The 22,316-nt window shown below is 46.0% G+C and overlaps 1 protein-coding gene across 1 annotated transcript; it reads left to right on the top strand.

The window, feature by feature from the left end:
• The first annotated feature begins 18,700 nt into the window (after window positions 1-18,700).
• Window positions 18,701-21,445, top strand: LOC122649571 (endoglucanase 8-like). Its single transcript, XM_043842769.1, has 7 exons — window positions 18,701-18,956; window positions 19,025-19,432; window positions 19,516-19,608; window positions 19,710-19,871; window positions 20,446-20,557; window positions 20,663-20,826; window positions 20,989-21,445. The coding sequence occupies exons 1-7, from the start codon at window positions 18,717-18,719 to the stop codon at window positions 21,310-21,312; spliced, it is 1,503 nt and encodes a 500-aa protein (XP_043698704.1). The 5' UTR covers window positions 18,701-18,716; the 3' UTR covers window positions 21,313-21,445.
• The last annotated feature ends 871 nt before the right edge of the window (window positions 21,446-22,316 follow it).

The following is a 22,316-nucleotide window of genomic DNA, read 5'->3' as shown; positions in this document are numbered from 1 at the left end:
CAGTCTTGCGCCAGGTTTGGAACTCTGGGTTGGGTATTGGGGTGGTAGTGATGACTCCATTAGCATCTGTGGAGGTTTTGAGAATGGTTGATGGTGGAGCTGACAGAGAACCATCAACATGGTCCATCAAATCGGAACTGATGAAGATGGATTCTAGTTGTTCTTTCCATAGTAGGTAGTTGGTGTAAGGGTATTTATGTAATATCCCTTTATATGTTCTAATATAATCCTACTTGCATTAATGCCCAAGCTATGAGGGGTAATCTAGTAATTAGCCCATCTGACCTAAACCCTAGTTTTCCTATATATACTAGCTGGAGGCAGCAGTCTGGGTATTTCAAACTAGATACTCAGGGTGTAATGCTTTAAGCAACCTTGTGCTTAAAACCCTAACCCTAACAATCTTAAAGCATTAGAGTTTGTGTGATCGACCTTGGAGATTGGAATCACCGTGGCTGTTCTTATACGATCAACTTTGGAGATCAGATTTGGCGCCGCTCATCGTTCAAGTCTGCAGGATTTATTCCTCTTTATCCAGAAGCTTTGGTAACCAAAAGCTTTCTGGTTGTTCGTTTGTTTTTTGTTTTGAAAAAAAAAAAACAACAAAAGTGTGGCGGGCTCCACCCACAAAGAAGAACTTCTCACCTCTGATAGCAATCGTCGTTGCCAACTACGGCGGCTCTATAGCTGTTATACCCGTACCCCGGGATATAATTAAATATCATTTCTTCTCGTGACGTGTAGATACCGCTGCCATGTATGCTGGTGACCTGTTCTCCATGATGGTCAAACCTAGCTACAAAATCGTTGACCACAGCACGGGTTTGCCTGTGGAGGAAAGATTCCTCAACCGCCAGTGGGGAAAGTTCGTGGACGGCGACTTCGTCGACTACCCTCCAAGTACCAGCCCGGGAAGCGAGGAGTTCAGGAGAGAGCATCCTGGACCGTCACCTCAGGTGGATATTTCGTTCGGTGATGAGCTTAGCATTGCCGTGGCGAAGTGTTCGGGTCATGGGTAATAAACCATGACAGGGGGAAAAGTAAGTTCTAGCCTCAAGACTTATTAATTATTCTTCCCTTGGTAACCTCGAAGTGCGGGTCCGGGCTTGAACCGCTCGAGCTATTTCATGAGAGAAGGGAATAATTTAAGTTCGGGTCCCGCGTACCTTTAGGAAGTACATTGGGGACTTAAACCCATCTCATATGAACCCATCTAAGAATGGGCTTTTCCCTAATTGAGGTTGTGGGCAGGCCCATATAACCTATTGACCCAATGATGGGTTATCCCATCCACTTACCCACATAGGACTAATGGGTTGACCCATTAGGCCTCATGACCCATTTGACTAAGGGTACCCATAGACCCATTTATTATAAATGAGTCCATGAGGGAGAGAGAGAACATCACTTCTTCTTCAACATCCTCTTCTACCCTAAATCGTGGAGGAGAGAAAGAGAAAGAGAAAGAGGAGAGAAAGAGAAAGAGGAAGGAGAGAGAGGCTTGGAGGAAGGTGGAGACCCCATCTCTTGGGCCATAAATCGTGGAGCTCTCATCTTGGGGGAAGGTAAGCTATTGAACCTTCTTCCTTCTTCTATTTTGGATTTTAAAAGGGGTTGGGTAATGGGAGAGATTGACCTAGATCTCTCTTGGAACCTAGGGAGTAGATGGAGCTTTAAAGCCAAGCTATGGTGGAGTTAGTTCACTCCATTATGAGCTCTAATGTGAGGGTTCTCATTGCCATTTGAGAGATTTAAGGTTGGACCCTAATGAGCTTAGGATGGAGTTTTCTAGAAGTCCTTGTGCTTTAAAACCACTTGAAATGGGGTCCTTGGAGGGGAATCCTTCGGATTTTGGACCTGAAGGTGTGAGGGTTTACATGTGGTTTCAGACCTGCAAGAAACCACCCTGAAATTACCTTCCCGAGAAGGATTCTGTGAAGGTCGGATTTACACTCGGATTCAGTTTTTCTGAAACCACATCTGCATCCGACCTTGACAAAAATTGTCCTGAGCCCCTGTGAAGCTCGGATTTACACTCGGATTCAGTTTTTCTGAAACCACACCTGCATCCGACCTTGACTAAAACTGTCCCGAACCCCCGGTTTCCTAGGATTTACATGTGGTTGCAGAATTTGGGCATGAAACCACTCCTGCAACCACTTCGTCTCTGAAACCTTATACTTAAGTGTTTATGGGAGACCTTTTGGGGATCCGTTCCTTTCGCTCGTGTAACCTTATTCCACTCCTTGTATAGGTTAAAATATTCACTTTTGTGGCTTATTGCTTGATCGAGGCGACAACTGATAATCGTGGTGCTTGGCGTATACGTTGTGAGTGGGTTTGGTCGTTTGGGCTTGTTAGTATTATTGCATTATATATTATGTAATCATTATAATTAATAAGCATGTTTGTGCATATTGCATACTCTTATATACAATTGTTATAATGTTGATTGGTAATGTGATACCTTGATGGGTCTCGGTGCCGGTGGGTACGTGCGTTAACCCAACACTATATACATTTATGAAGAAATTTTGTTGAATGTCATGTTGAATCAGATGCGCCGTGCCGTCTGTAACCGGGCACTAAACCGATGAAAAGTTGATGCGCCGGATTACCTCTCGGGCGATAGGACTTGCATGTAGTATATTGTGGCTAGGATTTCACACCCTTATGCTACGACCCTTACCAACAGGGGTTTAGGTGTTGGGTAATCGCACACCGGATTCTCGTGGAGGTGGGAGAGGCCATCATGGTAGTATTGGTTATCGTGGGTCCGCCACCGAGTGGTCTTGGAGGCTTCGATCGGCGTAGGTCCCACGTGACAATTGAGGTTTCATTGTGGCGATAAGTTAAGTGACCCACAGTGTCTCCCGAGTTGTCACAGTAGCATATGCCATTGACTTAGTTGTTTGTTAGGTGGAAAAATGAACTTAACATGTGCATGCATCATTGGACTATGTGAATTGTGTGTTTGTGCATTCCCATCCCCTCACCGCTCAGTGGAGCTAACCCCTCGTGCGCACATTTTTTAGATTATGATGCAGGTGACGGATATCTCGCGGGACTTGGAGTTCAGCCCTCGGGATACGATGAGATCGGTGAGGAGGAACCGGAGGCCGTGTTTGAGGAACATGGCGACGGGTGTCCTTGCGATGATTGTGCCTACGGGCCGTGAGGATATTCGGAACTCGATCCCTTTTTGATTACTTTTGAGGCTAAGGCCTATGGTGAAATACTTACTATTATACCGTTTTTGATAGTTATTAGATGGTCATTGAAAATGTAACTAATTACTGTATTTATCATTTAGCTTTGAACATCTTGTAACTATTCGATATATACGCTTCCGCAATACTACTGATCATTGGAATGTAATATTCCTCTTTTCTGCATTCTAATATTATATTGTGTTAATATTGGATATGACTGTGCGTTGGGACACTGTGTCAGTGATCCGGGCGGTTTAGTAGGATGACACGCGTCGTCCTAGTCACCCTTTATATGATATTATATCCCTTGTTGGGATGGGGGCGTGACAATAGCGCTGTCATCAGAGCGAGATGCTCTGCACCAGCCACAGTCTAGCGGAATTGTGATTTACTCTACACAATAGGTTGCTAAAATAAAAGCTTCTAACAATGCATAATTGGAATGTGTGCGAGTGTTAGGGAGAAAGCCGAAGACAATAGCAAATAATAGACAACAGTGGAAGGAAAGACATGTGTATATATTTATATATATATTCCTTAATTCCACTGTGAATACATTTTCCATAAGCCAAACGAGTGATTACAACAAAATTCAGCTGAATCAGAGACTTCAAATTCTTACAACCAAGAAAAAGAAAAATAAATTTGCCGCATGGTAAGACAAAATGCTAGGGGTCCATTGAGAGTATGGTGGGAATGGACAGAGGTCTACCGCTCCATCTCATCATCACTACTCGGGCTCGTCCCTCTCGTGCCCTCATCATGGAGGTAGGAGTGCAAGTCCTCCATCTGCTGCTCGAGGCTCTCCATGCGTCTGTCTGATGCATCGAGCCTAGTGTTCACTCCTTCAAACCCCTGAGCCATGCTGGTGCTCATCTGGCCCAGAGTTGCAAGAATCCTCGTCGATGTCGACTCCACTAGGAGCAAAGGCGGATGAAGAGGCCGCATGCACAATGCCGAGGAGGAGGCTCCTGCACCGAGGCTCGTGCCCGTGACCCTCGCTGGGACCAATGGCTCCCCATCACTATATGCATCCATCGCAATTCGCATCCTCGCCACTGCATTTCGATCTAGAGGTGGATCTTCGGTTAAGTCTTGATCCTCCTCACTCAAGTCAACTCCAAAATGCTGAAAAATAGTGGTGAGCAACCTCCCATAGGGTAAATCTAAGTTCCTCCTGGGATTTCGCCCCGCATGATCCATGGTCCGCATGATAATGTAGGGCAAGCAGATGGGAATGCCTTTGTAGAGGTGATAGGCCACATAGCCTACGAAGATGGAAGGCATGGTGCGGTGACCTGCTATAGGCACGATGTTGTGCTGCACAATCCGGCTCAGTATCCTGGGAGAATTGGCAAAAGAAGTCTCAGGCACTTTCTTCTCGAATGCCCCACGTGTAAGCTCCCTGTACAATTCCCTGTATGCCTCTCTCCTGAGAAAGGAGTAGGGATTCTTCCATGGTGCGCAGTAGGTCTTCTCTCCCCAGATAGCTACATTGAGGATGCCTGCCAACTGTGCCCCTGTGAAGGATATGGTGACTCCCTTGACATAAGAGAGGATCCGGTAATCTCGCGTGCCTAGGTTCTCGGTGTGCAGGTTGGCGTAGAAGTGACGAACGAGCTTGGGATAGAATGGCTCTGGAAGGTTGAGGAGGTTGGACCACCCCAGTGCTTCAAATCTCGGCCCTACCTTGTAGGCCTTGAGGTCTTCCAGTACCACATCTCTCCCCTCCAAGATACTCTTAAAGCGAAAGTGGTCTTGGTACATCTCCTGCTTTCTCTAGGTCTTGGAACCATAGTGCATCCAAAGCAACAGGGCAGCTTGTTCGGCCCGTGCACGCCTTGTTCTAGGAGCCATTTAGATTCCCTAACCTGCAACCAAAGAAGGTCGAGAATACAGAAACATATTAAGTCCATGCTTGGATATTAAGGTCTAAGCAGATATACAATGAAAGGAGATAGAATTAAACTAAATTCAAGAAACAAATTACGGAAACTTTCTAGAAAATTTGGTTGTGAATGGTCTAGAGTTAGGAAAAGGGAATGCATGGCCAACATGTAGATGCAATCATAGAGGATAAATGTACATGGCCACATTATGCTTGGAGAAGCATTATATCATACAAGCAATTAGTTCAAACAAAGTTGGACTGATTTGATAAGAAATTTACTAAGAAATCCAAAGAGGAAATTTTCAGTTTTGTGTTTGGAAGTTGAATGGCATAGTAAACAATATACATACATGGCCATAGTATACCTAAAACATGAAGTTTATACTAAATACCTAGTTCAAGCAATATATGGAGCTAAATAGTAGTAAATAATGCTTGAATCTCTAAAAGAAAATTCAGATGTGATTCTTGAAGTTCCAATTTGCAAGAAATAAATAAGTAATGGCTTGAGACAACCCCAAATTATATACACCAAGCCTACCTAGCAAAACCGAACTTGAATTGGGCAAAAAGACATAGAATTTCGGTTAGGGTTTTGGGATTTCTCCAAAATCCAACCCAAACCCATGGTGAAGGTGCAAATTTGGGGGGAAATACCTCAACTAGGTTGCATATGATGGGAAACGAATGGAGAATGGACAATAATCCATCTATTTAGCTAGGAGAAAACAAAAAAAAACCCAAATCTTGTAAACCCGAAATGGATTTTGGGGTTTCTCCATAATAGAAGTCGAAAGGAGAAAGAGATAGATCGATAAAGAGGGAAGAGGGCATACCTGAACTCGATCGGATCTGTTGTGCGTGGATTGAGTGCCAAAAATCCACCTAGAAGGGAGAGGGAGCAAGGGACGAGTGCGGTTTTGGGTTCTCCAGAGCGTAGGGGGTGTTTGGAAAAAGGAATTTGGGTTTTGAAAGAGAGTTTCGAGTTAGAAATTCTGTTTTTTTGACCATGCGGTTTTACACTCGGATGCACAATTTTGAAACCGACTGTGAATCCGCGGTTTCCCGAGACCAGACTTTGGTCCTGTGAATGTCGGATTTACACTCGGATGCAGCCTAGTGAAACCGCATGTAAATCCGACCCGGCCAGAAAGGGTTTTTTGACCCTGTTTTGCTTAACCAACTTGTTTCTAATGCTTATTACCCTCATTATTGCTTCCCTTACCCCTCGTGTAACCTATGTTTACCTTTGCAAATCGATTTTTGATTGGTTTGCTTAATATTGCTATTGTGCCTATAACTGTGGGTGTTGACTGTAACCAGGTGTGAACCATGGTTAATACACGGTCAAATGCCAACCGTTCTCCTGCTAGGGAAGAGGCCGGTGAGGCTTCGAATACGGTTCTACCGGTAGCACCGCCAATTAGTAATAATGCGGATGTCGCCGCGTTGTTGAGCAATAGGTTGCAATCCATGGAACGAGAGCATAGGGAGGCGCAACAAGAGCAACGCCAATTTATGCAAAACATGACGGCTATGTTCCAAGCCTTTGTTAGGGAAAGGCAGCCGTGCCTCCTCCCGTGCAAGTCAATCCTCCCCACCGCCCGTGGGTTCTCCTGCACCTAGTGTTCCTCCTGGCTCAAGCCACCGCGAATTCCTTTGACACAAGAGGTGCAAGACCTATTCTACCTTCCACTTCGTGGCTCCTTCGGTCCATGCGGTGACTCGGCTTGGGTGGATGCTGCTAGGTTATCGGAGAGATTTCAGAAACATCGTCCTCCAACCTTCTACAAGATGGCCCATGATTCCTTTTTCCCGGCAACATTTATAAGGGATCTTGAGAGAATCTTTGAAGTGATACAGTGCAATGACACGGACAAGATCCGGTGTGCTACCTACCAGCTCCGGGGTGATTCTGATGCGTGGTGGCTCTCCTCTAAAGACCATTTTTGGGCAACTCACCCAGAGGCAACTTGGGCTCAATTCAAGGAAGTCTTCTTCAAAAATTTCTTCCCTCAAAACTTCCGTGATAGGAAGGAGTCTGAGTTTATGAGCTTCTTTCAAGGATCCAAATCGGTCCTTGAGTACCAGCAAGCTTTTGAGGAGCTGTTTTACTTCGCCCCGGTACACATGAAGGCCGAGAATGTGAAGGCTAGGAAGTTTGAGAAGGGGCTTAGACCTAGCATTAGTACTTCTGTGGTGCTACACAAGTACCCTACTTATGCTGAGACGGTCCAGGCCGCTAAGGTGATTGAGGACCAGCAGAGAGAGAATTACAGGGCCATTCAGGCTGGTAAAAGACCCATGACCTCTCACGAACCTAGGGGATCCACAAAATTCCAAAAGAGAGGATCCTACACTACTACTTTTCCGGTCCAGTCCCGGAGGTCAGATGCGGTGCAAGCGCCCAGGCCTACCTCAACTCCTCACTATGGTTCCCAGACTCTTATATGTTACAATTGCAAGGAGTCCGGGCATATGGTTCGAGACTGTCCCTCATCCTCGGATGATAGGTCCTCCAGTGCAGCTACACAAAGGGCACCCCAAGCCAAGGCATTGTGCGTTCTCTTCTTCCCCGCTCCGGCCCATAGATCTCAAGGTCGGGTGTATTCTCGTGACAAATGAAGAGGCCCAGGCCGATCCCAAGTTATTACATGGTAATGCACTCTACTCTTAAGATGTGCATATAATAGCTTTTGTTTCTATGATTGGTTGTCTGTGCTTGTCGTGTGTCGTTCTTGTTTGCTCTCACCGCTTATGCTTTATTTGATTCGGGGCATCACACTCTTTGTGTCCCCTAGTTTTGCTAAGAAGATGTCCATTGAACCAAAGCTAATGGCCCGAAACTCGATAGTCAAGACACCAACGGGTAGCAAGGTTAACTTAACTCGGTTTGTGATCCTTGCCCGGTATGTGTGGGTGGTCACGACTCAAGCAAGCTTAGTAATCGCTGGATATGAAAGACTTTGATGTGATTTTGGGAATGGATTGGCTATCAACTCACAAAGCCGCCTAACTGCTTCGAGAGGAAGGTTCTATTCAAACCAATAAGGTGAAGAGTTTGTGTTTATGGGTACTAAGCGGAGAGACCCAAGAAAGTTATCATCTCCGCCTCCAAGTACGTGGTTGTTGGCGAGAGGGATGTCGTGTGTTATCTAGCATCCGTGATAGACATCAAGCCAAAGGCGGCCTTTGGAAGAGTTGTACGTGGTGAAAGACTTTCCGCATGTCTTTCCCGAGGATCTAACGCGTTGCCACCGATCGCGAGACAGAGTTCATGATAGATCTCATTCCCGGTGCAGCCCTAGTATCCAAGGCACCTTACAGGATGGCCCCAACTGAGTTAAAGGAGCTACAAGAGCAGTTGAATGACCTGTTGAAGAAGGGTTTCATTAGACCCAGTGTATCTCCTTGGGGAGCACCTGTGTTGTTTGTGAAAAAGAAGGACGGTAGTATGCGTCTATGCATTGACTACCGTGAGCTCAACAAATTGACAATCAAGAACAGGTATCCTTTGCCTAGGATCGATGACCTATTCGATCAACTACAGGTGCTAAGGTGTTCTCGAAAATTGATCTCCTGGCAGGGTACCATCATTGAAGATCGAAATAGTGATATCAGAAGACAAAGATTCGATCTCGCTATGGTCATTATGAGTTCTTGGTCATGTCCTTTGGGCTGACCAATGCCCCGGCCGCCTTTATGGAGTTGATGAACCGGGTGTTCCACGATGTTCTAGACAAGTATGTCATTGTCTTCATTGATGACATCTTGGTCTATTCCAAGAGCGAGGAGGAGCACGCAGACCATCTTCGCCTAGTATTGCAACGCCTAAGGGAGAAACAGTTGTACGCCAAATTCAGTAAGTGTGAGTTTTGGCTACAACAGGTGGCATTTCTGGGACACCTTGTTTCTGGTAAGGGTATAGAGGTTGACCCTGGCAAGGTGAAGTCAGAGTTGATCGGGCGATACCCAAGAATGTGGCGGACATTCGTAGTTTCCTGGGACTAGCATTACAGAGATTTATTGAGAACTTCTCAAGGCTCTCCGCTCCTATGACACGACCGACCCGAAAGGGAGTGAAGTTTGAGTGGTCCGATAGCCGTGAAAAGAGCTTCCAAGAGCTCAAGCGAGGTTAGTTTCCGCTCCAAAGACTTACCATTCCTAATGGTACTGGAGGGATGGTAGTCTACAGTGATGCATCTAAAATGGGCTTGGGTTGTGTTCTAATGCAAGATGGGAAGGTAGTGGCCTATGCTTCTCGGCAATTGAAGGACTATGAGAAGAACTACCCGACCCATGATTTGGAGCTTGCGCCGTGGTTTTCGCTCCAAGATCCGGAGACATTATTTATATGGTGAGAAGAGCGAAATATACAAGGATCACAAGAGCCTCAAATACTTCTTTACACAAAAGGAGCTCAATATGAGGCAAGATTGGTTGGAGTTGTTGAAAGATTATGATTGTACTATCCATTACCACCTGTGCAAGGCAAATGTAGTAGCGGATGCGCTGAGCCGGAAATCTCGCCTTGTCACCGCATCATTAGCACCAAAGGAGAAACTCATTGAGGAAGCTAGAAGGATGGACCTGGAATTACTGGTTGATGGTGTTACCTTATCTCTATCAGCTTTATCAATACAATCCACACTGGTAGGGCGAATTCAATCAGCCCAGGCTTCTGATGAGGAGATTCAAAAGGTTATCGAGGCTATCAAGGGGGACACGCAGCGGGAACTGGATTTTACTTTAACAGAGAGTGGTGTCCTCATGTTCAGACAACGGCTATGTGTTCCTAGTAACCCTCAGTTGAGGAAGGAAGTGTTAGCCGAGGCCCATGACTCTCCCTATTCTATTCATCCAGGTAGTACGAAGATGTATAGAGATCTGAAGGAATATTACTGGTGGAGTGGAATGAAAAGGGATGTGGCTGAGTATGTGGCAAAATGTCTTACTTGTCGCCAGGTGAAGGCGGACGGACAATGCCTCATGGCCTCTTACGTCATTGCTGTTCCCGAGTGGAAGTGGGAGCATGTTACCATGGATTTTGTCACCGGGTTGCCCCGCACGCCTAGAGGTGTCGATACCATATGGGTTGTCGCGATGTGATTAACAAAGACGGCTCACTTCATCCCCATGAAGATTACCTATTCGATGGACAAGCTGGCTCGCTTGTACATTGATAATGTAGTTCGTCTACACGGAGTTCCTGTCAGCATCATCTCCGATCGGGATCCCAGATTTACATCTAAGTTCTGGGGGGGGTTTTCAGAAGGCAATGGGTACACTGTTGAGTTTTAGTACAGCCTTCCACCCTCAAACCGACGGACAGTCGGAGAGGACTATTCAGACATTAGAAGATATGCTCCGAGCCTGTGCCATTGATATGCAAGGCAGCTGGGACGAGCATCTCTCACTTATTGAGTTTGCTTACAATAACAGTTACCAGGCTACTATAGGCATGGCACCGTTTGAGGCTCAGTATGGGAAGAAGTGTCGGACACCGTTATATTGGGACGAAGTAGGTGAACGGCGTATTCTTGGACCCGAGTTGATTCAGGCAACATGCGAGAAGGTGGACTTGATTCGTGAGCGGATCAAGGCGGCTCAGTCCAGGCAGAAGGGTTATGCAGACTTGAGACGGAAGGACCTTGAGTTCACTATCGGTGATAAAGTGTTCCTTAAGGTATCACCCTCCAAAGGGGTGATGCGTTTCAGCAAGAAGGGCAAGCTGAGTCCGAGATTTATAGGACCTTTTGAGATCCTTGCACGGATTGGACCGGTGGCATATCGGTTAGCACTCCCTCCCTCTTTAGAAGGTGTGCACGACGTCTTCCACGTGTCCATGTTGAGGAAGTATGTCCATGATCCAAGCCATGTATTGACGCATGAACCACCGTAACTTGCGGCCGACATGTCCTATAAAGAGTCTGCCTCGAAAAGATTTTGGACAAGAAGGTTGTTCATCTTCGCAACCGCCCATTCATTATGTGAAGATAAAATGGTGCAACCATCCGGAAGAGGAAGCTTCTTGGGAGGCAGAGGTAGAAATGCGGGCGAAATACCCTTTTCTTGCCTATCTACAAGGTACATCAAATTCCGAGGACGAAATTTCTTATAAGGTGGGGGGGATGTTATACCCGTACCCCGGGATATAATTAAATATCATTTCTTCTCGTGACGTGTAGATACCGCTGCCATGTATGCTGGTGACCTGTTCTCCATGATGGTCAAACCTAGCTACAAAATCGTTGACCACAGCACGGGTTTGCCTGTGGAGGAAAGATTCCTCAACCGCCAGTGGGGAAAGTTCGTGGACGGCGACTTCGTCGACTACCCTCCAAGTATCAGCCCGGGAAGCGAGGAGTTCAGGAGAGAGCATCCTGGACCGTCACCTCAGGTGGATATTTCGTTCGGTGATGAGCTTAGCATTGCCGTGGCGAAGCTGTTCGGGGTCATGGGTAATAAACCATGACAGGGGGAAAAGTAAGTTCTAGCCTCAAGACTTATTAATTATTCTTCCCTTGGTAACCTCGGCGCGGGTCCGGGCTTGAACCGCCGAGCTATTTCATGAGAGAAGGGAATAATTTAAGTTCGGGTCCCGCGTACCTTTAGGAAGTACATTGGGGACTTAAACCCATCTCATATGAACCCATCTAAGAATGGGCTTTTCCCTAATTGAGGTTGTGGGCAGGCCCATATAACCTATTGACCCAATGATGGGTTATCCCATCCACTTACCCACATAGGACTAATGGGTTGACCCATTAGGCCTCATGACCCATTTGACTAAGGGTACCCATAGACCCATTTATTATAAATGAGTCCATGAGGGAGAGAGAGAACATCACTTCTTCTTCAACATCCTCTTCTACCCTAAATCGTGGAGGAGAGAAAGAGAAAGAGAAAGAGGAGAGAAAGAGAAAGAGGAAGGAGAGAGAGGCTTGGAGGAAGGTGGAGACCCCATCTCTTGGGCCATAAATCGTGGAGCTCTCATCTTGGGGGGAAGGTAAGCTATTGAACCTTCTTCCTTCTTCTATTTTGAATTTTAAAAGGGGTTGGGTAATGGGAGAGATTGACCTAGATCTCTCTTGGAACCTAGGGAGTAGATGGAGCTTTAAAGCCAAGCTATGGTGGAGTTAGTTCACTCCATTATGAGCTCTAATGTGAGGGTTCTCATTGCCATTTGAGAGATTTAAGGTTGGACCCTAATGAGCTTAGGATGGAGTTTTCTAGAAGTCCTTGTGCTTTAAAACCACTTGAAATGGGGTCCTTGGAGGGGAATCCTTCGGATTTTGGACCCAAGGTGTGAGGGTTTACATGTGGTTTCGCACTGCAAGAAACCACCCGAAATTACCTTCCCGAGAAGGATTCTCGTGAAGGTCGGATTTACACTCGATTCAATTTTTCTCAAACCACATCCGCATCCGACCTTGACAAAAATTGTCCTGAGCCCCGTGAAGCTCGGATTTACACTCGATTCAGTTTTTCAAACCACACCGCATCCGACCTTGACTAAAACTGTCCCAACCCCGGTTTCCTAGGATTTACATGTGGTTGCAGAATTTGGGCATGAAACCACTCCGCAACCACTTCGTCTCTCAAACCTTATACTTAAGTGTTTATGGGAGACCTTCGGGATCCGTTCCTTTCGCTCGTGTAACCTTATTCCACTCCTTGTATAGGTTAAAATATTCACTTTTGTGGCTTATTGCTTGATCGAGGCGACAACGATAATCGTGGTGCTTGGCGTATACGTTGTGAGTGGGTTTGGTCGTTTGGGCTTGTTAGTATTATTGCATTATATATTATGTAATCATTATAATTAATAAGCATGTTTGTGCATATTGCATACTCTTATATACAATTGTTATAATGTTGATTGGTAATGTGATACCTTGATGGGTCTTGCGTTTGGGTACCGGTGCGAACCCGAACACTATATACATTTATGAAGAAATTTTGTTGAATGTCATGTTGAATCAGATGCGCTGCGGCCGTGCGGTAACCGGGCACTAAACCGGATGAAAAGTTGATGCGCCGGATTACCTCTCGGACGATAGGACTTGCATGTAGTATATTGTGGCTAGGATTTCACACCCTTATGCTACGACCCTTACCAACAGGGGTTTAGGTGTTGGGTAATCGACACCGGATTCTGTGGAGGTGGGAGAGGCCACCATGGTAGTATTGGTTATCGTGGGTCCGCCACCGAGTGGTCTTGGAGGCTTCGATCGGCGTAGGTCCCACGTGACAATTGAGGTTTCATTGTGGCGATAAGTTAAGTGACCCACAGTGTCTCCCGAGTTGTCACAGTAGCATATGCCATTGACTTAGTTGTTTGTTAGGTGGAAAAATGAACTTAACATGTGCATGCATCATTGGACTATGTGAATTGCGTGTTTGTGCATTCCCATCCCCTCACTGGCTCAGTGGAGCTAACCCCCTCGTGCGCACATTTTTTTAGATTATGATGCAGGTGACGGATATCTCGCGGGACTTGGAGTTCAGCCCTCGGGATACGATGAGATCGGTGAGGAGGAACCGGAGGCCGTGTTTGAGGAACATGGCGACGGGTGTCCTTGCGATGATTGTGCCTACGGGCCGTGAGGATATTCGGAACTCGATCCCTTTTTGATTACTTTTGAGGCTAAGGCCTATGGTGAAGTACTTACTATTATACCGTTTTTGATAGTTATTAGATGGTCATTGAAAATGTAACTAATTACTGTATTTATCATTTAGCTTTGAACATCTTGTAACTATTCGATATATACGCTTCCGCAATACTACTCGATCATTGGAATGTAATATTCCTCTTTTCTCGCATTCTAATATTATATTGTGTTAATATTGATATGATCGTCGCTGGGACACCGTGTCGTGATCCGGCGCGTTTAGTAGGATGACACGCGTCGTCCTAGTCACCCTTTATATGATATTATATCCCTTGTTGGGATGGGGGGGGGGGGGGGGGGGGGGGGGGGGGGGGGGGGGGGGGGGGGGGGGGGGGGGGGGGGGGGGGGGGGGGGGGGGGGGGGGGGGGGGGGGGGGGGGGGGGGGGGGGGGGGGGGGGGGGGGGGGGGGGGGGGGGGGGGGGGGGGGGGGGGGGGGGGGGGGGGGGGGGGGGGGGGGGGGGGGGGGGGGGGGGGGGGGGGGGGGGGGGGGGGGGGGGGGGGGGGGGGGGGGGGGGGGGGGGGGGGGGGGGGGGGGGGGGGGGGGGGGGGGGGGGGGGGGGGGGGGGGGGGGGGGGGGGGGGGGGGGGGGGGGGGGGGGGGGGGGGGGGGGGGGGGGGGGGGGGGGGGGGGGGGGGGGGGGGGGGGGGGGGGGGGGGGGGGGGGGGGGGGGGGGGGGGGGGGGGGGGGGGGGGGGGGGGGGGGGGGGGGGGGGGGGGGGGGGGGGGGGGGGGGGGGGGGGGGGGGGGGGGGGGGGGGGGGGGGGGGGGGGGGGGGGGGGGGGGGGGGGGGGGGGGGGGGGGGGGGGGGGGGGGGGGGGGGGGGGGGGGGGGGGGGGGGGGGGGGGGGGGGGGGGGGGGGGGGGGGGGGGGGGGGGGGGGGGGGGGGGGGGGGGGGGGGGGGGGGGGGGGGGGGGGGGGGGGGGGGGGGGGGGGGGGGGGGGGGGGGGGGGGGGGGGGGGGGGGGGGGGGGGGGGGGGGGGGGGGGGGGGGGGGGGGGGGGGGGGGGGGGGGGGGGGGGGGGGGGGGGGGGGGGGGGGGGGGGGGGACAGTCGACACATTAGAAGCTACTTTCGTGGGATCAACCGGCACTATGACTGTCAATGCCTACACAGAGAATCAGAGATTATTCTACCGGCTTGTTTTGGCCGAAAGCCTTCTTTGTCCAAACCTTTGTCAAGAGAAATTACTCCTTTTGAAGGCCGATGCAGGTGTATTTGGGAGGCAAGATCCACCTTGTCAGTATTTACACTAGGATTGATTGAAAAAAAGGGGGGGGGAGGTGGTTTTGTTGCTTTGGTGTGGTACCTTTATTTATGTAGTTTATAGAACAAACAAGGGATTAGTTCTTGTAAAGAAACTTGATGATGATACTTATTGTTTTTTGATTTACCTTCACCATATATGAAATGTACTAAGTTCTTATTATTGAACTAGATACTATTGTGCAAATGATTGAAAACTAGATACTATTGTGCAAATGATTGAATTTCATAATATCTTATGAAATTCATATTTGACAAATTACGAGAGAATGGCGAAGATGGAGGAGAACGGTTGAATCGGATCTCGATGAGGATGACTTACTTGATGAGTAAAGTCACATGGATTGCAAGGGCTTTTTCTTTTGATTATTTCTTTTGGTTTAGCCACTTGCATGTGGAACTTCGGATTTATTGTTGGGTTTAGTTTTGATCTAAAACCCTAGTTTTATTTCTTGAAGTTTACTTATTTCGTATTTGATTTATTGGATTATTGATATTCAATTTATATTGATTCAATTACTGATTGAACAATGGTTCCTATACATGTGTAATGGATATATGTAGAACATAGGAGGAGATTGTAAGGGTATTTATGTAATATCCCTTTATATGTTCTAATATAATCCTACTTGTATTAATGCCCAGTGTGAGGGCAATCTAGTAATTAGTCCATTTGACCTAAACCCTAGTTTTCCTATATATACTAGTCGGAGGCAAGCGTGATGCAGGTATTCCAAACTAGATACTCAGGGTGTAATGCTTTAAGCAACCTTGTAAAACCCTAACCCTAACGATTGGTTCCATCTAGTTTACTGCAACTAGGTTACTAAGGTGGTAATAGGAAAGGGTGCGAGAAGAGAAGGACGATGATGGCATTGGAGAAGAAATAAGGTATTCGATAAAGCTTTTACGGCTACGATACCATGACAGAGAAGGAGTGAAAAGTGAATTCTAAATTGTATTCTCTATCTCATTCATGATGGTGTATATATAGGCATTATGCCTTGTGTACGATTTGTTAGAATAAAAGGTAAATGGAATATTTGGCCCCGTCGAGTTTGCTTGGAAAACAATGGTGGTGATTACCTTTGTGGATCAATGGTCCTTGATGAATCACATCTTATATCAACCATGAAGAATGAAGTTGATAGCTTCACTATAATTTTTTGCCCATGACATCGTGCACGTTAGTCAATATATTGAAGACAAGAATGGCAATTTTACAATCAAATAAACTATACCAAACCTACACCCTCTCTCTCTCTCTCTCGAGGCATCGAGCTCAAAACTCGGGGACCAAACCCGTTAAAAGTTAAAAATTCCTTGCAAGAGAGCCACCACACCCACTAAGGCCCACTTCTTGAAATCTCCATTAAAGTGAGCCCAAATTAATTTCTCTCTCTCTCTCTCTCGTTTTTTAGGGCCATGGGGACTCGAGTAGAACGCACTAGGTCCGCTTGCATTGTTAGTAAATGGGTAATTCTGTAATTTCAATATTGCGAGAGTACGGAGATGATTTGTTTCATGGTGTAAGATTGCGGGAGTAGGGAAAAGGATTCTATCCAACCGTGGTGGGAGCTGGACCGTCCCCGATTTTACTATCATTTAGTGGGCTGGACCATCCAGCTTCGCCACGGTGGACAGAGCAGTCCGAAAGTAGGGGGTTGCTTGCAAAGTTTGAGAGTGAGAGAGAGATTTAGTAGAGCCCTTACTCTATGAAATTCCAATAGTAACATGTCAACATATTGAACAACTTAGACTAAAAAGTATGGGTAAAAAAGTCGTAGTGAAGCAATCTAATTCACTTGGCATAGTGATCCTTAGAAGGACTCTACTTTTTAAATGAAATCTTTATTTTCCTTTTTAAAATTATGGATTTTGATTTAAAAATATAATAACCATGAAAAATAAAGAATGTATTTCTATATCATGGCCTCTTTTCTTATTAAATATGTGGGTACCCTTTTCACTTTATCATTAAAAATGCTATTTCGTTATTTGTTGTTGGTTTGATGTGTAAGCAGCGGCATATAGGTCTCTCTCTATCTATTTAGCATGTTTTAAATTTGTTATACAACCATTTTAGGTGTAGTAATAATTACAAAAGATTTCATGTTAGTTTTGATTTGATTTTTCTTTTCTCTTATTTCTCTTGCAATAAACCGAAGCCTCTGAAGCAAGGTTCATAATTCAGTACCAAACTCGGGATCGACAAAGGTAGATATCGATCCGGATTGGTAAAAATGATAAAAGTTCGGTTTTATTGAATTGAGTTTGGATCGGACAAAATTATTAACATTAATAAAATACTAAAAATCGGTATGAATCAGTAAGAAATTCAAAAAATTGGTCAAAATCCTCAAAATATTGATAACAACTCCCCCCCCCCCCCCCAAAAAAAAAATGATAAATATTGGATCGGATCGACCGATCCAAGAAAACCTTGTCAGATCGATCATGAGTGATACCAATTCAATCCAATCCAAGATTCCGAACCATGCTCTGAAGAAGTAACAACAGCTTAGCTTCCATTGAAAATGAATCTATAATGATGTCAAACAATCGGTTTGGTCTAAATTGAATTTTTTACAATTTTTATTTTTGGTTTTGCATGTATCGCTCAAATTGAAGCTGACTTGTTAAGGTGAGATTTGACTCTAGTCAGTCTCAGATCGCTAGGTTCGATTTCAGGTTGAGGGTTCTTATCAATCCATTATTTGATTGTTATTAGTCGATTTTGGTATATATATAGGGAACAAGGACCATGTCTGGAAGCATGGATCTTGCATCTTGACACAAACCTTGTGAAATGATCACCTGCCCTTGTAAAAGGCAGAAATCCCACTCCTATTGATATTTTCATGTAAACTCCCTTTGGCCGTCATCATGATTGTGTCTCTGGCTCTGCCATAGCCATAGAGAGCTTGAACAGTTTAGAGCCTAACATAATTCTTTCCACACTCATGGCCTGATTTACTACCTCTGGATTGGGTCCAGAGTTGAATGGAGCCAAAATATTTCTTTCATGGGTCTTAAAACTCTATTTAACTGCACTAAATTAAACCGTGCCTTTATCCCAATTAGTGCCAGCCTGATCGGGCCCCCAGGCGATCTACCAAGTCTCATCCCTTTCACTACTAGGAGAAGAACATGTCTTTATTCGGCAAAAATGGACAAGTCTTTTTGTCAGGTTCAACTCTGTACCCAAACACCATAACGGTCTAATTGAATTGCCTTAGCAGCCTGGGACCACATAAATAACCTTCCCTTATACACCTTCCATTCTGTTATCAGCAAGTACTACTGACTTCACCATGGTCCGCACTTATTGTTCACTAGCTTTAGTGTGTAAGTGTAAACTTGTAAGTTGTAATTCAACCCTACCCTGCTTTGACCCTTTGAGGCTTTGACCCATATTCCCATGTCCCAACGGTCACATACTCACATGACCCAAATCCGGTTCACCACTCCGAACCGTCAATTGCTTAGTCCCAATAACAGAACCGGTCAAGCACGTAGACCCATTGGTGTCATACTCCCAACCAATAACAAAACTACACGTGTTAATCCTACCATTCTCAGAATGAAGAATCCAAAGTGGAAGTGGAAGTGGAAGAAGCTCTTATAAAAGCACTCCCACGTCAGTGCGATCCTTTGCTCTTTCCGCAAGAAAAATGGCGCCAATCACTCGTCGATCTCCGCCTTCTTTCCCGGCACTCCTTCACTTCATCTTTCTTTTCGTAGTGGCGGCATTTCATCCTCCTTCCGCTGCTGCCTCCGGTGGCCATGACTACTCCGGCGCCTTACGTAAGAGCATTCTCTTCTTCGAAGGCCAACGCTCCGGTAAGCTCCCTCCGGATCAACGCGTCAAGTGGCGCCGCGATTCCGCTCTCAGAGACGGCGCTTCCGTTGGGGTAAGTTAGTTAAAAAAGTTCGTTACACCTTTCTGTCACCGATAATAACCTACATTTTCTCGTTACAGCTTGACCTGACCGGTGGTTACTACGACGCCGGCGACAACATCAAGTTCGGCTTTCCGATGGCTTTCACGACAACATTGCTGTCATGGAGCATTATCGATTTCGGCAAGAACATGGGCCCTGAGCTGAAAAATGCCGTCAAGTCCGTTAAATGGGCGACAGATTACCTCTTGAAAGTAACAGCGGTGCCGGAAACCGTTTATGTCCAGGTGGGTGACGCTCTCTCCGATCACAACTGTTGGGAACGGCCGGAAGATATGGACACTCTTCGCACGGCTTTCAAGATCGACCGGGCCCACCCTGGATCTGACGTGGCAGGAGAAACTGCCGCTGCTTTAGCTGCTGCTTCAATCGTGTTCCGATCACGTGACCCTGCGTACTCCCGTCTCCTACTTGACAGAGCCGTTAATGTACGTTCTGTTTTACACTGAATCTATCCTATTCCGGTCAATATCTCACGGTAATTTCAACTTTGAACTAACGGGTCTTCCAGGTGTTCGAGTTTGCTGACAAATACCGAGGTGCGTACAGTACGAGCTTGAAGCATGTTGTGTGCCCGTTCTACTGTGATGTGAATGGGTACCAGGTGAGAAGATTGATGATCTAGTGATCTACCGTCCGATCGGCATAAAGTTTGGTTAGTTTTTTATTTTTATGTTTTTGTGCTTTCGTGTCGTATTTTAATAGGATGAGTTGCTTTGGGGAGCTGCATGGTTACACAAGGCATCGAGAAGGCGCGAATACAGAGAGTATATAGTGAGGAACGAGGTGGTCTTGCACGCAGGAGATACCATTAATGAGTTTGGTTGGGATAATAAACACGCCGGAATTAACGTCCTCATTTCCAAGGTAATCAATCCTTCCAAACACGACTTTATGTTTCGTTTGTCTCTCTTCCCTCAGTTTTTCTTGTCTTTATGCTCCTGTTTCTCGTCGGACGTTAGGGCATTTTACATGGTCGAGTATCTAGTACAGTGCATTTGTTCATTCTATAAAGGGTAACGTTTTTGGACACCGTGGTCATTAGATCTGACCGTTCAGAATGCTTTTTTGGAAACGAATCGTACGGTGAATTGTCTTAAATGAAGTAAAAGAAAAAAAGAGGTCTTTAATTGGTTCACCGTTCACGTGATGGCATTGTATATTTTTTTGACTTTTCGGGTGGGACACTTGAATTCGTGGGTCCCATCCCTCTGATTGCCTCCATGTGCCGAAAGACAGAGAGAATGGTTTCATGACTTTCCCTCCCATTCCCGCTATTATTCTTTCCTTTTACTTTTCTTGGGGATGTATCCGACATCCCATCAGTCTCCTTAAGGGTAAAATCGTCATTATGAATCACGCTTTATTCGAAATGACAATAATACTCTGATAATTCCTTCATTAAGTAACATGTAATTAATTATTTGTCCTTAATTCTCAGGAAGTATTAATGGGAAAGGCAGATTATTTTAATTCTTTTAAGCAAAACGCGGATGGCTTCATTTGCTCGATTTTGCCAGGAATTTCTCATCCTCAAGTCCAATATTCTCCAGGTTAGTTTTTTTATTTTTTATTTTAAAGTTTAATATTTTAAGATTTAATTTCGGATCTATCTAAAATTCTGATTTATTTTTTATTTCTGAAAATAATTTAAAAAGGTGGCCTTATCTTTAAAGCTGGAGGCAGTAACATGCAGCATGTAACGTCGCTGTCTTTCTTACTACTTGCCTACTCTAACTACCTAAGCCACTCCAATAAATTTGTGCCATGTGGAGACACATTAGCCACCTCAGCTCAGCTCAAGCGCTTAGCCCAACGACAGGTATTGTTCCCCACCTTTATAACTCCTTAAAATAATCCTGCGGTGGGGGACCGATAGTGAGATCTGACAATCCAACGGTTATTATTTAACTTTAGTCCTTCGGTGGGATAAGGATAACCGTTTTAACCGAATATTTCTAATTGGGTACTGAAATGCTGCCAGGTGGACTACATTCTAGGGGATAATCCGGTAAGGATGTCGTACATGGTGGGATACAGCGCACGTTATCCACAACGCATTCACCATCGGGCAAGTTCGCTTCCGTCCGTGGGGACCCATCCGACCCACATTGGTTGCAAAGAAGGCTCACGTTACTACCTCAGTCCTAACCCTAACCCTAACGTGCTTGTAGGAGCTGTTGTTGGTGGGCCCAACAGTACAGATGATTTCCCTGATTCAAGGCCATTCTTTCAAGAGTCTGAGCCCACTACGTATATCAATGCACCTTTGGTGGGCCTGCTAGCATACTTCTCGGCCCATCCTTGAAGTCCAATATAATATCCATATATTTGTTTGTTACCCTGTAGAAGGCTAAAAGCCTAAAAGCAAATAGTGGTGCGCAATAGACACCCTGCAGTGTAAGGAATGTAGTAGCAAGAAGAATGTTATATTGTTGTTATTGATGAATGAAAACAAAATTAAAGGTATCGTCCCTAATGCACATGTATTGCATTTGATGCACACTTTCAAGTTTCAACACCGTAAGGTTTAGTTCGGATGGATCGCGATTCATTAAATAAGTGGTAGTAAGTGGTACATGTGTTGTCGTCAGATTTGTGTCAGAGGGTCTTATGCCAATGGGGATAGAGGTGGGCCAGGTTGTAAAGTGGATACCAATCGTGTGTTAGCAATGCAACAACCACGTGGAGGACCCGTCAGTCACACTACTAAGCAAGCAAGTGGAATCAGAAGGTGGTTACTATCAAAAAAAGAATCAGAAGGTGGTAGTGAAGCACAACAACAACAAAAGGTTAAAACTCCACTGCTTAATTATTGAGCTACTTCAGTAGATATCATTTATTTATTTATAGAGCCAAGGAATTATTGAAGCAGTATCATAATAATCGGAATGTCCAGTTCAAGTAGGATTAGTAATTATATATGGATTTTACCAAAAAAAATAAAAAAATTATATATGGGGTAAGAGTTCTCTGTGGGGAGCATGACCCATGCACATGCGATGGCATCAACAGGTCAGTCATTATTGCCTTTTATGGGGGTCATTTTCGCCGCTCTGTGTTTGGGCGCATTGCGTATGCCGTACTTTTCCCCACATAGAACTTTCTCCCTTATTTATGATATGTGATAGAGATCGTCATCCGGTTGTGCAGTGCACACTGTTCCTGCACCGTGACACAGGATGCGTGAAATGACTATTGCACCCCTTGAAACCCCTGAAATAATCAGGCTTACAAATGTTATTTTGCGCACCCCTGTGTCAGGGACTCTAGATGCAGGGGCGGCGTGTGTGGCACAACCTGGTGACATTC

Source organism: Telopea speciosissima, chromosome 2 (assembly GCF_018873765.1).
Source record: "Telopea speciosissima isolate NSW1024214 ecotype Mountain lineage chromosome 2, Tspe_v1, whole genome shotgun sequence".
NCBI lineage: Eukaryota > Viridiplantae > Streptophyta > Magnoliopsida > Proteales > Proteaceae > Telopea > Telopea speciosissima.
This window is presented reverse-complemented; position numbering and strand designations above follow the sequence as displayed.

Coding starts and splice junctions, on each gene's coding strand:
- LOC122649571 (XM_043842769.1), top strand. CDS start 18,717: ATGGCGCCAATCACTCGTCGATCTCCGCCTTCTTTCCCGGCACTCCTT. Junction 19,433..19,515: donor TACTTGACAGAGCCGTTAAT/GTACGTTCTGTT, acceptor CGGGTCTTCCAG/GTGTTCGAGTTTGCTGACAA. Junction 19,609..19,709: donor GTGATGTGAATGGGTACCAG/GTGAGAAGATTG, acceptor GTATTTTAATAG/GATGAGTTGCTTTGGGGAGC.